Consider the following 17,833-nt stretch of genomic DNA (forward strand, 5'->3'; position numbering starts at 1 on the left):
TTTCACGAATAAGATATTTGAAAGTTATATTTCATCACGAATATTACAATTAATCATCCCGACGGCCCTGAAACAACTGGCTAAATAACTGGCTTGTTCCTGCTTCTCGAACGTATCATGCAGGACTATTCTAAGTATTGTAACGAACAAATTAAATTCACCTGTGCAGTTTCGTCCATTTCCAGTATATCCAGCATGACATTGACATGCATATGATCCAAGGTTGTTCATGCATGTAGCATTCGCGTGACAGGAGTGATTTCCTTTACACTCGTCAATATCTGAGAAACCGTATATGCATTTTGCACTTTACTTTTGTCACCTAACGATTTGTAATTACTTTAATCATTTCAGATAATAAGAAAAAGCTTTCACTTTCTCGTCTTTAACGAAGTAGATTTTTGAAACATGCAACCTAAGTCTTGCATTCTCTTCTCCAATTAATTCCCTAAAATCAAGGCTCTGAAACAAACTGGATGTATATCATGGCAACTCCGTGCATAAACATGTATGGGTAATGCTGCTTAAAAAACATAACTTAGCACTAGTATGACAATGGTTCCTGCTAAAATGGCTTTGTTTGATGCTAAGGGTCCACTGATATAGCATCCAAGCTATTATTGGTCTATTATTCACTTAATCGATTGTAGATAGCTCAAATGTACCTTTAGGGTTTTTAGGCGAAAAAGAATTAAATACTGTACCTTGGCGTGTCTGTAATTATTTTACCTGAGCACGAATGTCCATCCCCAGTAAATCCTTTATTGCAGGTGCAATTATAAAACCCAACAGTATTGGAGCAGTTTGCATTTTCGTCACAAACTTTATTGCTGTCTTTGCATTCATCGATGTCTAATTGGAAATCAATCGAGAGAGAACACTGAGACAAGGTGATAGCATTTCACAAAAACGCAAGGGCAAAGGCAGACCAAACACTGTGTAAAGTAATTCTGTTCTTGTTATTGACTTACCTCCCAAAATCATTCACAATAAACCGACTTTGAACTCTCGACATTAGATGGATCCAACCAGTACTTTTTACTGATACTGTCTTCACCTTCACTTAATTTTATCTCTTGGCACGATAACGCTGGTAATTCAGGAATAGATCCTAAGGGGGGCTACGATATAAACATTACGTAATTAATAGTTTAAGGGTAATAGAAATTGCAAAACACATTATAGTGGAAAGTGTATTTGTCCGGGGAAGATAAACCTGAAATAATAATAATCAAGATCAGTGAAGTTAAGTTGATATTAATGTAGTGTGGAGGGCGAATTTTGCTTTAAGACACTGGCTCTATTTGAGAACAAAGCAATTACATACTTGCCCTAGGAAAGTGGCGGTTTTTCACCAAGAGCTCATCGAGAAAGATTTGTATAGATAATAAACTAAACCGGATACATACTTCTACCACTAACGCGTCCCATGTAAAAGCGTAAATCGTCTGGCTGGAAATTCTCGGGCCTTGCTTCCTTGGTTCGGGTGTTTAATTCACAGGACTTTTCCCCGATTACATAATTGTAGCTTTGACATATCGCTTCCCTCTCGCAAGTGATATCGCACACATGAGGAGCTGTTACTGGGACCTTCTTAAAGACATATCCTTTCAGAGCCGTACCAGGTATGCTAACTTCTGTCCTGCATTGCTTTTCAGCAGTAGCGAAGTCCATGAGATACAAAAAGGCCAGGAGGATCAGGAATCTTGAATTCCGCGCCATTCCCACTGATACTGAAACTGGAAAGTGTGGGTTACTTAGACAACCAGCAGACAAAAAAATATAACGGCGGACAGACAAACGTGTATGAAGCAACGTAGGAATCAATTCTGCATACATGCATGTTCGCGCAATCATCCAAAATCAAGAACGACTATGCACATCATGACAACTTTGAAACATGGTTTTGATAAGATAAAAATGAGAAAAGTACTGTAACTTTATTAATTTTCCTTCTCTCCTTCCTTTCTACAAATTCTACAATCCGGCTGAGAAGGACAATCAGCAACTAAAAGATTTGCCACCCGCCGATTTTCGCCGTGTACTTGAGGATTTCTTCAGAAATGAGATGTCGAGTTGAACACAGTAAGAGAAATTTCATATCTACAAGCAACCATGTTTTTTTTTGTTTGTGATATAAACACAAAAGACCTTTACTGACAAGAAAATTCGACTTTATTGATGAATGAAAATAAAAGAATCGACAATCCTTGAATAAGAGTCGTAAAGTGCGTTGATGCACTCAAGATGAAAACATCCGTTGAATCACTACAAAAAAAAACAGTGGGCCTAATTTTCAACGTAAAAAATAGTCACAGTTATTGAATTGGTCCTTACCAACAGAAGAAATCTTTCAGGTACACGGACCGTGGCAGATCTTCCAGCCGTTGATTTTCGTTTGCGTCAAAATCGTCGTCAAGTAGCTTCGTTTCTGCATGCACAGCCTTTGTGCACTGGAACTTGAGTTCGAGATAAGTCCTTTAAAAAATTGTTTTAATTATGGTTCCGTGACCAAAAATTGATGCATTAAGGAAATTTATTTTTTGTAAGGTTTCTATTGTAGGAAAGACGCCACTTGGACGCAAATTACAACCGCCGCACCTGTGCGGCTTAAAGACAATTAAGTCCTGAATATTCCACTTCTCAAAGCAGAAAAGAAGTACGACCGGTCAAGTAATTTGAACTTTATTCTCTTAATAATTATTCCCAAAAAATAGTTTTCAATTAACTGAGTTATCAATAATTGGGAGAAACGTTGTCTCGAATCATTTATCCAAAGTGAACCTTATGTTTCATGCTATCAGTTGTTTTTGTTTTTTTTTCATAGTTGGGGTGGTCAAAACTTGCTTACGTCTCAAGTGCTCTGTTCCCCTTACTTAAAACACAAACACCACGGTACAAATGAATGTTTGGTAAGATATTTGTTTGCAAAGATGAATGAAACCTTTTTATCTGAGAGAGAGAAAAGAAAAGTGAACCATGTACACCCTTACATCAGTATAAATTTCAGACATGCCACTTGCAAGGAGAAAGTAGTTAAAAATCAAGAGCTCCTTCAAGTTTGTGATCATTTGTTTAGTTTTTATAAGCCTAACGTTTGATTCGGCAGTGAATAATAAATTGTTTGATACTTTTCTCAAGGATACTTTTTCTCCGATTGTTTCCAGATATGGAAAAATTATTTTAACCGCGCGAAGTTAACCGCCTGGAGCGTTTACACTTTTTATTAGCAACCTCATTCACTAACGAAATATGAATATGAATTTTTCTTAGAGCATTTTATACACAACAATGCAAGAGGTACCATTACTATCCTTAGCTCCTAAAGATAACAACAATTTCTCTGATTGTCCTTTAGTTAAGAACTTCCCACCTATCTCCCCCCACATTCCTTAGCACTAAAAAAGGTAGAAACTACGAGAGATGCCTTTGTGTAAGTTTTTTTTATTACTGTTCACTTAATAATAATTGACAAATGAATTCGAACATTACTTATGAGAACTATTTGCAATTTAATCAAGAAAAATGTTCAATATCAAATTAATTGTGACAGTTCTAAAAAAAAATTCCCTCCTCTGTTCCTTACGTTACCGTCTTTCTCAATAACTTTCTCCATTTGTTATTGAATCGTTGTGAATTAAGTTGAAAGCATTTTTGATTGACTGCTCTGTTTTTACTTCACTGGGTTCTGGTCCCCGAACATTTCCTTTTTGTTGTTGTTATTTTTCCCAGGTTATATATATATATATATATATATATATATATATATATATATATATATTAAGTCCACTAAAAAATAGTGAAAGCTTCACTTTCGCGATTTCTATCAAGTGAGTTTGAAGAGTCTTTCACAAAACCTTTTATCAGAGGAGTATTATCGAGAACCTACTCCGGCCCATAGACTACACAGTCCTTAACATTTACTGTCGTGTTCGTGTTATGAGACTCAGCTGAAAATAATCCATGCAAGTTAAATGCATTTACAAAGAGATGCACAGTCCTTGTTAAATAATGAGATAACATACACGATGCCCTTCTATTTACACCACTCAAGAAGCTGAGCCACATCGTGACCCAGCTTATATGATTTTCCTTTGAAAAGAGCACCAACGATTTTTCTAAATTTTGATACGTCGTCAATAAACTCGCCCTACTTTGCCCCATTTTCTTTTGTTCAGGCCTCTTCTTGTAAATTAGAGACAAATGAAAATCAAATGATTCGAAGAGTAATCTTACAAAAGAAATATCACATCTGCCTAGAAATACCAGGCACTGCCCTTTGTTGGTTTCTTTCCTGCGCTTTTTTTTTCCATAGGATCTTTTGAATATTTTTGCAGAATAAAACAAGGAGAAATTTACAATGAGAAACTGTGATTTTGATTTCAAATAGTTAGCCTTTGAAAATTTTCTCGTGCTTATTTCCCCCAAATTGCACTCGAAACGCCTGATTATCAATTCAAATTGCTACAAAAAATGATTTTAACGAATTTCGTCTTAAATGAATGAAACGCCTGCGTAACTGCATAGGGACAAGTTGAAGCCAATGCGTAAAGAACTTTAACTTAGATTCAAAATCAGTCCGAGATGTAAGCGATCCATTACTAATGAATCTTAGTCGATTCAGACACATTTGACACAGGGTTACGACAGGCTGAACCATTGAATTTTTCTTACTGTTTGTCTGGAAATTAGTTCAACGTTTCAAAATACTGAGTTACAATTATTACGTTAACTTTGCGTAATTTCATAGGATATCAGATTTTGACTGTCTTTACTTATTTTTTCTACGCCGATATCGTAAGACATTGTATTCCGCCAACCTGAGATAAAATAACCTTGGCTAATAATTACAGCTAAAGAAAGACTAAAAGAATAAAAATGCACAATTAAAAGGCTCGAAAACCATCAGCTTGAGAGTTTGTGCCATGCAGATTTTACTTGAAGATTACCTTGAAGATCCTTCAACTGTCTTCGATGACAGAGGCTATCTAACAAGAATTATCATTCTAATGAAATAAATACCTGTCTCCCATCAAAGTTAAAATCTATTGATAATGTTCACGATAGAGAAGAAAGGTTAATTACGTCACACAAAAACCTTATACGCATGTACCTACGGAGCGATTTATGAGTCCTCTTGCTACGCAAAGTATATTTGCTTCATATTCAGTCTGTGCCACAGTAGCGTGAGTTACAAGTAGGTGGGCGAAGTTTGTAGATGAAGTAGGATTCACAGTTTTTCACAAAGGTAACTTCTGAGTATTTGCAGCCAGTAGAGCGATCGCTAAAGCAGACTCTGCGGTAAACTTCACCCTCCTCCACTGTAGGATCAACACCATCCAACCAGCCAGAGTAGGCAGTACCACATCTGAATACTGGTACACGCGTTGTTGGCATTTTTGTTCCTGCAGCTTCCACAAAACGATACCATCCCTCAGGGAGTTGGTTGTCACACAACTCGGACCCCACAGGTGTTAGGTAACTTATCTTCCTATTGGCATCACTCAGGTTTTTGTAATGATAGCAAGGATCGGCTACAAAGTGAAATGACAATTGCAAAAGGACTAAGCTTATTAAAACCCACGGTTCAGGAAATTTTACCTGACTAGAAAATTCGTAAAAAATTGTTTTTTTAAGGAATCTTGTAAAAAATACTTCAGAACCTTTGAAAAACATCTCTTGTTTTAGAATTGATATGTGGCTTCCGAATTGCTAGCGAAATAATTTTTTTTCGGCCGTTATCTTGAGGTGCACTATTTCACCGGGAAAACACGGTTAAGAACCCCCAAAACACAAAATGCCACCATTCTCCCAAAATGATTTTTTTGGGGGCATTTTTTATATGTTTCCGTAACTAAGGCCATTCAAACCTATCTATGTTCTGGCAATGTTCGAAAAAATTTCATTTTTTTTATTTTTAACATCTCTGCTCGATTTTTACAGACGACCACTCTTAAGATTCTGGCAGCTTGGCAAAAAGTAGTGAAACTTGTACTTAACGAGAATCAAGGGGTGCCGGTGGCCAACTCGTGGATAAAGTATTGAATAGATATATACTTGTAAAGTTGCTATTCGTAGTTTAAGGAACTAAAAAAAAAAAAAGATAGAAAGTAGAACCATTGCAAGTATAGAAATTATAGCACTTGAGTATGTGATGGAAACCTGGAGGGGGAGGTGTGAAATAAAAATGACCCTATGCACCCCCCCCCCTACCCCTGCTCTATATCTGAGTGTTAGAAACAAAGAGTGACGAAGCAAATTACTGCACATAATCACTCCAGGTAGACAATAACCATTCTACCTTGCGCTGCTTAAACAGTGATTGCAGCATTCCCACGTGCGTAAAATGCTTGTAACTTATGGAAAACAAACGCATGTTACAAGTTACGAAAAAAAAAAAAACCACGTGTAACAGAAAAGGCCGATTTTTCGCAGTTTTTCGTAGTTTTGAATTTCTCTTTTGTTTTTCAGTACACGCATATGATTGCATTTTTTTTAACACGGATGCGATAGAAATTAACTGGAAAAGCATTCCTTGTAATGGGAAGTCGTCGTGTGTTTTGAGCGAAAAGATCGTCAGGTGTTCAAAACAAGACCGGCCAGATTAGGGTCACGTGCTGTTAAAATTGCTTTGTTTAATGCGTGCAAGCTATTATTGGTGTATTATTCATCCACTCGATTGAAGACAGCTCAAATGTACCTCCAGTGTTTCATGCAAAAAAGGATTAAATTGTACCTCGGCATGTCTGTAACTATTGTACTTGAGCACGAGTGTCTATCCCCGGTAAATCCTTCTTTGCAGGTGCAGTCACAAAACCCAAAGGTATTGGAGCAGTTTGCCTTTGCATTCATCGATATCGAATTGGAAATTAATCGAAGATATCACGGAGACAAGGTGAAAACATTTCCCAAAAGGAGAGGATAACAGCAAACCTAACACTGTGTAAAGTAATTCTGTTCCTGGTATATTGACCTACCTCCTAAGCTCATGTCGCAATAAACCAACTTTGAACTCCCGACATTAGCTGGATCCAACCAGTACTCTTTACTGACACTGTCTTTACCTTCACTTAACTTTATCTCTGGGCACGATAACGCTGGTAATTCAGGAATAGATCCTAAAGGGGCTACGATATAGACATGACTTCATTAATAGTTAAAGGATAATAAAATTTGCAAAACAGATTAGAGTTAAAAATACATTTGTCCGAGCGAGGTTAGCATAGAAAAATGATAATTAAGATCTGTGAAGTTTAGCTAATATTAATGTAGTATGGAAGGCGAATTTTGCTTTAAGACTGGCCCTGTTTGATAAAAAAGTAATCCGACACTTGGAAAGTGACGGGTTTTTTCTAAGAACTCATTGAGAGAGATTTGTTTGTAAAATAAACTAGACTGGATACATACTTCTACCACTAAAGCGTCCCATGTAAAAGCGTAAATCATCTGGCTGGAAATTCTCGGGCCTTGCTTCCTTGGTTCGGGTGTTCAATTCACAGGACTTGTTCCCAATTACATAATTGTAGCTTTGACATATCGTTTCCCTCTCGCAGGCAATAACACACATATGAGGAGCTGCCACTGAGACCTTCTTAAAGATATATCCTTTGAGAGCCGTACCAGGTATGCTAGCTTCTATCTTGCATAACTTTTTAGCAGTAGCGAGGTCCATGAGGTAAAAAAAGGCCAGGAGGATTAGGAAGCTTGAATTCCACGCCATTCCCACTGATGCTGACATTGGAAAGTGTAGATTACTCAGCCAACCAGCAGACAAAAAATTATGACAGCAGATAGACAGACAGACAAACATATATGAAGCAATGTAGGAATCAGTTCTGAATCGAATGTATCTTAGCAATAGGAAAAGTACAATTTATTAGATGTAATTAAAATGATTGATGGCCTCTTTTAATGTTTTCCCCGCCCAGTTGTTTCCGTGACAATAGATCTCTTTTTAATGGTACAACTCGTTATTTCGCCATTTTAGCTTGAAAAGCAAAAAAAGTCAATACAATTGTAAGGGCCATAAGTTTTCAACAAGTTTTACTCCTCAACGCAAATCCCCGCACGATTGGCACAATTTTTTGGTCATGTGATTGGCTTCATAGCACAAAAAAAAAACTTTAAAATCTCGGAGAAATAAAAAGACTTCAGTCAATTCAACCATCATAATTCTTAAACTAAATACACACACCTTCTATGGATGACTATCCAAGGTGATGTTTAGGAATCATCTGTGTTCATATGGCGTACGAAATAGATTCCTTATGGATGATATTTGAGTGAATGACCCTGGTATATCTGGAGAAAAAAAACTCAGAGTGCTCGCAATGGGAGTTGAACCTACTACGTTCTGATAAGTACTTCGGATGTTCTACCAACTCATGTTATGCGTAGCTGTTAAACTCTGTACGTGGTGACAAACTTCGTGCACACTGCTAGGATATGAATCTCGAATGTGATGGTTTCGCTCAGTGATTAAACTAAATTAACAGCAGACACAATGAAGAATTCTCTCTTGTGCAGAAGGCACAAAGAAGAAAGGGAAATCTAAACTTTTCTCATTCTCTGCCCAATATTTTAACATTTAACATTAAAGGTTTTCTGTTGCATTTCAAACTTAAAATTGGAGATTTGATAAAGAAAGTGTTAATCATCAATTAACATATCCTCTTTGGACAAATTACTTGAAAAAGGTGAGAAAAGGCTGACGTCGTGAATCCGTCGACTTAAAAGATCCTTTCATTTTGAGTTAGAGAATCAGAGATATTATGGTAATTCCTACATCTTATTCCTTTACATAGCTGCAAGGAATGCAGTATCGCTTACCTCACAAGAGGGAGATCATCTCATCTTTGTTTTTTCGGAAGATATTTTTTTTCCAGAAAAGAATGGGTATCATACTATTTCCAAATAATCATTTAAAAATGAAATTTCTCATTTTCAGATTTTAACTTGCTAACGTCTAAGGAAACTAGCCTACCTTTTATAGCATGTAGCACGCTTCCTCCAGAGTTTTTAATGAGAAATAAAAACCCTCTGAAAACGATGCTGTCATCGGCGCTTGTTTCAGCAGTTGCTGTCACAATAGTCAACATCTCTCATGCTCTTAATAATTAATTTTTTTTGTTCATGTTTGTCGTTGAGAATAAAAATGCGCTGTTTATGTGTAACAGCCTTGAAAAAATTGGAATCTATTAAAAAATGTTGCAACTTTTCGAAATGGTATGAGTGTCTAAAGCGTAACTTGGGAACAAATAAAACACAGATGATTTTCATAGAATCTTCATCAGCTTTAAGATAAAAAAAAACAACGTTAAAGGAATCCTTATGTGGTAAAATGAAACGCTCGCACTCCGTAGGACAGAAAAATAACAAAATGGAATCACACTGTGTTGTCCCTGACATACTTTGATTTCATGGTTTTGATAAGATAAAAATGACAAAAGTACTGTAACTTTATTCATTTTCCTTTTCTGCTTCCTTTCTACAAATGCTACAATCCGCCTGAGAACGAAAATCGACAACTAAAAGTTGTTGGCGATTTTCGCCGTGTACTTGAAAGATTTTTTCTGAGATGAGATGTCGAGTTGAACACAGTAAGAGAAATTTCATATCAACAAGCAAACATGTATCTTTTGTTTATCATATAAGCACAATAGCCCTTTACTGAAAAGAAAAGTCGACTTTATTAGTGAATGAAAATAGAAGGATTGACAATCCTTGAATAAGAATCGTACAGTGCGTTGGCGCACTCAAGATGAAAACATGTGTTGAATCACTACAAAAACAAACAATGGGCCTAATTTTCAATATACAAAATTCACAGTTATTGAATTGGTCCTTACTATGACTACTATGACTTGCCTTCAATGACGTCATCGCCTAAAAACCCTCGCGCCGGTTCATCGTTCGAATAACATTTCAAAGTGTTCGTATTCCTTAAGGTATTTATTTTGTTGTCATTTGGAATATTTAACACAGTCGTGTTGTTAAGGGAAATTTAAAGAAGTTATCTTACGGATTATTTTTTTTGCCTAGAAAGTTTTAAAATAATAGCAAATGGCGACCACCAGTTTCTTCCTTTTTCTCTCTTCAATTAGCTATCGCAGGGTTTTGGTTAAAAAAAAAAAAAAAACACCCACTTTGTGGGAGAAGCGTTGTTTTAACCTAAGACGGAGGTAATGGGCTTTCCTTAAATTGAAATAAAATGAGATTGAGTCAGCGATGTCCATGTTTCATTAAGTCTGACGCGGTAATTTTATTTTGACAATATTGTCATGTGACAACCCGTCAAACATCAGAGAAATAAATTACGGGCCGCAAATCTGTGGTGCGAGCAAACTCACGGGTAAAATGGATTTAGTTCTACTGCGGGATAAGTTAATTTCATTGTTTGGTCATGGTACTTTCCAGCATGTTTTCATGCTTTCTACTTGATTCGTTCGAACTTCAGGAAATGGTTTGTCTCACAAAACATGGAGCCACGTTCTTTTCGCTCAACATCTCGAGGCGTACTTACTACTCGGGTTATGATCAACACGCTTGCAATACGATAACTTTTTTCCTAATGCTGGAAACTGAAGAATCAATCTCTGAAACTGGTAATCATCACATTTTGCAAGAAGCGTCCGAGCTGTGATCGTGAAATTAAACGGGTTCCTGGCAGTTTGATCTCACAAGCACGCTGGTAAGCACCTGGTTAGCGTAAATTATTGTTGTTTCCATTTTTCGAATTCAAGAGCTGTTTTTGAGAGTCCGTCTCTGTTAACCTCCTGCATATTTTCTGTTGAATTCATTCAGGTACAATCTCGGAATTTCATAACTGATTATGAACGATAAATTCGTATCGGCAACATAATTTAGGGAGGTTTTGTTAACACATCATCAGTTTACAATTTTGAACTATTTCTATAACCTGCTTGGATATTTTCTTTTAAATAAATTGAGTCACACTCTCGGAATTTCATCAGTAATTAAGAACGATAAATCCGTATATGCAGCAAAAGTGAAGCATATTTCAAACATTCCATACGAATTTAGGAAACTATACTTAATTGACTCACGATAAATTGGCCTGCTATAGTTCTCGTTGATTATTTTGTTATTTTGTAGCCCCAAAAACCGGCTTATGACTATGGAGGTACTGAACTTGATATATTTGATACCCAAGGCACCCTTCAAGGATTGGAAGATCAGAATAAAATTGCTTGTACGACCGTATATTACAACCGGTTTACATATGTAGAAAACTGCTTAAAAATACCTATAAAGCTGTATTCAGAAGCATAGACATGTAGGTAATATGCCTCAGCATTATTTTTATTGTATAAGGTCTCTTTTTATGTATATATCCATTGCTTTAATTTCCTCCTTGACCCGCCAGCGAGTAATTAAATTTTATGTTTTATTTCAAGTATGAGAAGATCAAACAGAAATGTTGTAGAACTCTCTTTTCAGATTGAATTCAGGTGAGAACATCAGTAAACTAGTTAATGTCATATGCCTCTCCTGAATCTTTAATTTTATTGCCCTGGTTTTTTTTTTTTTTTTTTTTTTTCGCAAAGCCTATTTTATATCTCTGTGTGCTAGCTAATGGTTAAAATCTCAGTGACTAGATATTCCATATTTTAATTGGTTTTGTAAATTCCATCTTTGTTTTAGGCATTTACTATTTTAAAATTCATAGTTGGCATTCTCTTTTCATCATATAAAAAAACATTAAACACTTCTTTCACTTAAATCTGAATCATGAAGTCAACTTAATTTCAATGAGTTTGAAACTTCATTGTACATAAGAACACTTTACTGGAGTATGTTACATTTATTCGCTGTGTTTCTGGTACATATGATTACCATATGTGTCTTAACCCTATAAATCTCAAGATTTCTATAGTAATTCTCCTTACTGTCTGCCATACAGTTTATTTGATGTTTAGATAGTTTGTAGAATTTGGAATTGGATCAACCATTAATTCCCTCGTTGATATTTTTCTGTATTCTCATTACTTGTCTGCATGATATAATACTGATAGCGTTAGGAGAAATTCTGCGTAAGTCGCTTGTGGGACTAAATGGTTTAAACTGGGGGATTTCATTATATTGTGATGAATAAAATTTTCTTATCCTTTTAAATGTAACAAAAAATGTGATTAGAGTCTGACATTATGAAACAATGGGAAAACCTGTTGTTAGTAGCTAATATCTGTATTGTCTAAATATTCAAGGAAGAGTAGCATCAAACCATGTCTGACTGTCCACCTGGTTGCCGTGTGAACTTTAATCTATTTTATTTGCGAGAAAAGCATGGTCAAACTGTTGTTATAAGGGTCGACCGGCTCGCGAACATCAGAATCCGCATTCCTAAGTATGGCCGTCATTTGTATTTCAATCACAGTTGTAAAGAAAACTATGTGCTTCCATCGAGTTTGAGATTTCGGCCTCTTTTACGGAGTGCTAAAGGACACAAGCTCATGGTCCGTACTGGTTTTTCTTTTCTGAAGTTACGAATAGATGAATGTCACAGTTCCATACTGTGTTTGCGTGCGTTATTCTCTCGTTCACTCAGTGAACTCTCTGCTTTGATTAATAACTCCGAAACTTCCTGGGTAGAGGAGTTCTGCAGTTCGAAAGAACAACAGACGTTTACTAAACAGAGAGAGAAACACGACTTAAAATTCCATCATCTGCTCAGTAAGAGGTCTCCTGTTAATTCAGGCTCATCTCTGATAGATAAATAGGTCATGAACTTTTCTTCCAAGGAGTTACCCGCGCTGGAACGGAGTGGTTTAGAGAAGGCCGGGTCCGAAGTTTGCTATTGCTCCTCGCAAAATACCGACTGCCGAAATTGTCGCCGCTGTCGAGGAGAGCATCTCTCAGCGACGACCGTAGGTACTTGGTAAGAGCAGAAGTAAGCAGCATGCTCAGGCGTGCTAAACCTCCTCTCAAAAACATTCAAAAGGATATTTTTAATGCGTTTATAGCTCTTAAAAAGGTCCGGACAGGCTCGTATTATCTCCCGACAAGGGTAATTGTGTTGTGGTTATAGACAAACAGCAATATCACGACAAAGCTTTGTCTCTGCTTCATGACAAGAGTACGTATGCAGTCTGAAACTCTGATCCTACCAGTAAAACTCAAAGAAAGTTAAACAAAATTTTGCTTGATTTGAAAAAAGCTGATAAGATTAGCTTCCCTACGTACAAAATGTTATACAGTAATGACGGCTTATGTCCACATTTTTATGGCTGACCTAAAATTTATAAACCGGGAATTCCTTTGAGACCCATTATCTCTTTTGCTAATTCTCCAGCTCATGCAATTTCTGGTTATCTTGCGAGAATTTTGTCGCCTGTTGTTGGGAATACTGACTACACTGTCAAAAATTCCTGCGAATTTTTCGGATTTCATAAGAGACAAGACTCTTAACGCTTGTTTCGCCCTTCACTAAAATCCCAGTTGATCTTGCCGTTAAGGTTGCGGAGGAGAGACTCAGAGAAGATGCTTCCCTAGGACTAAGAACCTCTTTGTCCGTGGAAGATATTATTCATCTGCTGTCTTTTTGTCCCAAAATCACGCAATTTGCATATAACCTACTATCAACAAGTTTTTGGTACAGCTATGGATTCGCCCGTCTCTGCTGTCATCGCCAAGATGGTAATGGAAGAAGTGGAAAAAAAGGGCCTCAGCCACTTCACCGATAAAACCCTTTTTCTGGAAACGATATGTCGATGATGTTATTTTTGCGGTATCTGGAATTGAGGCGGAGCGCCTCCTATCGCATTTGAATTCGATAGAGCCGTCGATCCAATTCACCCTTGAGCGTGAAAAGGATAGACATTTACCCTTTCTTGATTGGAAAGTGTCCAGAGGGGTTCAGGGTAATTTAGAGACAAGTTTCTTCCGTAAACCTACTCACACCGACAAATACCTCGCTTTCGATTCTCATCACCCTATTTCCCATAAAAAGTCTGTAGCCAAAACTTTACTCAGGAGGGCTGACTGTGTACCATCTTCACTCGATTCGAAGGCTGGGGAGAGGAAATGTGTTTCTAATGTCCTAAAGGCAAATAGCTATACAAAAATTTTTCTCCGTAACTGCCAAAAACCAGTTACAACTAGTAGCACTCTTGATGAAAGGGAGGCAGCGACTGGTTTTGCTGTTATTCCTTACACTCAGGGTGTTACGCAACCCATCAAGAGGATAAGGATCTTTTCACGAAAGAAACAACGAACCGAAGCCATTTATTCTATTCCTAGCATTGACTGTGACAACGAATACTTCGGACAGACCAAACGTCAGTTCGGTACACGTTTGAAAGAACATCAAAAAGCGGTTTTATTTTGCAAAAAGGAAAATTTAGCTTTATTGGAATACACATGCCTAACTAACCATACAAATGGGTGGGGTAATTCTAAAATTATCACCACTAATCGCCGTTACCATCAGCGCCTCTGTTTGGCATATTAGCTCGGCCCACGCTCCTTTAAATCGTGACGATGGCGGCTTGCTTACTGACGCCTAAATAAAGGCAGCAGATTAGTGATCATATAAAAGGACCTCTTGTTGCAGCGTTTAGATCACCCCTTAACATCTTGGGTTAGATTCATAAAATCCTTAAACCAGAGTAGCATCAAACCATGCCATAAACACTTGCGCTTACCATAATTAGATATTCAAGCAATACTCTACATATGTAAAATTGATTACATGATGTCTTTAACCCTTTACACCCTAACATCAGCATGCATAGTCTCCATACTGTCCTCCATACATTTCCTAATGTGCTGGAAAAAAGAATTTGTTTAACAGTCAAGAGGTTCTTTCGTTGAATATCATTTCCTTTATTCTCATGACGTTGTTTGATTCAGGGATGATGTTGTAAAGAGAAATTAGATGCTAGTCACTCTCAGGGATTAGAGTGTTAATAATTGTACACATTTCATATGCTCCTCGTATTTTGTTGGCAACAATAGCTAATGAAGTTAGGAGAGCAAACAAACAAATGAACAAAATACAGTAAAATGAGGTAAACAGTAAACTCAGTTTACCATATGATCGAAGGAACATCACAGAATACTTAGGAAGGGAAACTTGGATTGTGTTAGGTAATTTCTTCTATTGCACTTCATGTTTTTTATTCAAATAAAATTTGATCAGTTGTAACATTTGCCTGCAATGTGTCAAATTACCAGTGTGGACTTGATTCTTCTCAGATGTCAGCTGGTAAAAAGTATATACTAAGAATAGATGTCCATAAGAAGAAGTATAGACCATCAAAAAAATCTCACTGAAGTAGTGGTAGGATTGATTTTTGGTATTTGGAATGATAGAAGCAGGAAAAACACTTTGAGCTTTTTCCTATTTCCTTGTAAGTTAATTAGATTTTGGATTCTACACTCAAAGTGGGTGAGATTAAGGTGATTGTTATTATAGTTTACAGATGTTTTGGTTGCCATGCCAACTAACCCTCTAACGCTTAGATCAAATTTGTAATTCACCTTACTGTCAGCCATACAATTCTTGCGATGTTAGTTCTGAGAATTTAGTATTGGATCAACTAATTATCCCCAAATTGATATTTGTCTTTATTCTCCTCACTTATCTAGTTGATATTGTATTGATATTGTAGTGAAAAATTTATTCTTGATCACTTATGAGAGTTAAAGGGTCAAGATTCGTAACAAAGTTTCATTTAACATAGAATGTTTCAAGCGCCTTTTTTCCTTTCTCTTCAATGCCATTTACTATTCCTGGAGGACAATTAACCGTTTTAAACTCCCAAGATCTCATTAGTAATTCTCCTCACTGTCTGCCATACAGTTCTTGTGATGTTAGTTTTGAGAATTTGGTATTGGATCAACTAATAATTCCCTAATTAATATTTTTGTTTCTTCTCATCACTTGTCTGCTTGATATTTTATTGATATTGTAAGGAGAAATTCTGTCTTGGTCACACATGGAAGTTAAAGGAAGCAGGTTATCAAAAAATTGTAACTTTTCATTTAGGTAATTATTTGAATATGTGAGAAACATTTGACGCCCTCCCTCTTACCACAGATAGGTCTTTTGGGCATCATCAGTACAAACCTGGTCTAACTTGTAAATTAAGGTGATTGCTCCAGGTAGGCTAATCTTAAAAATTATTGTTGTGAAAATTTCTTGAACCTGTCGTTGTATGAATGTTTGACTCAATTTTACCTCACTAACCAACATGTAAACTGAATAAAAAGGAACGTGAAATGTATTTGTTCCCCTTTTCAGGTGTGCATCAAAAACTACAGGTTTAGAGGAAATCTGCATATATGTTTTGTTGATCGCTTTGCAAGTTGTGAGAACATGGTCCCCAGTTCCAGACCAGATTTCGTCAGGTCTCTTTCCCCCTTGAAGAAACTCTTCTACAGCCTGTGCTGAAGAGTTTTATTACAGTTTTATTCATTATAATGAAGGACTGGAAAATCAACTAACAAGAGCTCGGCTTATAGGCTTGGTTAAATCTACATATTATCTGTTATACCGCATAGTATAATCTAGAATTGGTCAAGAGGGCTGAATGAGCTCCCATCTTTAATTTTAGGTGGCGTTTGGTAAAGAAAAGGGTCTTAAGAGATAAGGTATCCCCAAAAGGTGTTTGAACTTATTTCTACATTCTAGTCTGTTAGCAACTGGGAAGGAGAGACAGGCGATAGATACATTAAGGGGCTATAAAATTCAAAGTTAGTTTTTTTTATAAAAGGTGTCATATCATTGTTTTCGTCAGTTATATGTTCAAATACTGTAAAATAATTAAGAATATCACAAGGTTTTGTGCTCCATCTGATGTGTTAATGTAAGTCTTTGAGGTTTTTTTTTCTTTTTTTGTTTGTTTCTTTGTTTTTTTTCTCGAATCTCGGAAATCCAGCTAAGGAGCGCCTTGGAAGATATCCAGAAACCACAATCTCTCTGAGCATAATCATTGTTGGTTTTTCTGTATTTTGTTTTTTAGAGCAACGCCAACATGTACATTCACATTCGTGGTGTGCGAAAACTTTAATCACTTCTTTCTGCCGAACAGATGACAGCAACAGTTCCGACTGACTCCTTTTATAGAAAAACAAATTGCTAACCGTCCGAAGTTAACCGCCCTATTCTTAGCTTCTAAAGATAACAATGATTTATCCCTTCGTTCCTCTATGAAGAACATCTCTCTCTCTCTTCCCCCCGCCCTCCCTGTGGGTAGCAAATTAATATACGTTAGCATATTTAGTTAGCAAAGACAGTAACAAAGACAAAAACTACAAGAGATACCTTTTTGCAAGGTTTTTTATTAGTATTAACTTAATAATAACTGACAATTGAATTGTGACATTTCGAATGAATCCTGGTCGATTCGGACTCATTTTACACTCAGTTACGACTGGCTGAACCTTTGATTTTGCTTACTGTGCCTCTGGGAAAAAAATACTGAGTCATTATTATTATGTTAACGTTGTTTAATTTCGTAGCAAGAATTTGACTGTCATCACTTTTTTTTTCTACGCCTATAACGTAAGATAGCGCCTGTTTGTATCCCACTGACCTACGCTAAAATAACCATGGTTTATTATTACAGCAATAGAATGAGAGTTTGTGTCTTGCAGATTCTAGTTGAAAACTACTTTGAAGATCTTTCGGGCAACTCTTCTTCGATCACTGAGGCCATCTGATGAGAATTATCATTCTAATGAAATAAAAACCTGTTTGCCACCAAAGTTAAAATCGGCTGATAATGTTTACGATAGAGAAGAAAGGTTAACTACGTCAAGTGTCAAAAACCTTATACACATGTATCTACAGTTCGATTCATAGGTCCTC

General features: G+C 36.6%; 1 protein-coding gene across 1 annotated transcript; it reads right to left on the reverse strand.

The window, feature by feature from the left end:
- Positions 1-5,161: 5,161 nt before the first annotated feature.
- LOC149053393 (uncharacterized) lies at positions 5,162-7,720 on the reverse strand. The gene is made up of 3 exons (XM_089182904.1): positions 7,408-7,720; positions 6,978-7,127; positions 5,162-5,534 (listed from the first exon to the last, which is right to left on the reverse strand). The coding sequence occupies exons 1-3, from the start codon at positions 7,718-7,720 to the stop codon at positions 5,167-5,169; spliced, it is 831 nt and encodes a 276-aa protein (XP_089039030.1). The 3' UTR covers positions 5,162-5,166.
- Between the last annotated feature and the right edge of the window lie 10,113 nt (positions 7,721-17,833).

Source organism: Pocillopora damicornis, chromosome 1 (assembly GCF_964200805.1).
Source record: "Pocillopora damicornis chromosome 1, jaPocDami1.2, whole genome shotgun sequence".
NCBI lineage: Eukaryota > Metazoa > Cnidaria > Anthozoa > Scleractinia > Pocilloporidae > Pocillopora > Pocillopora damicornis.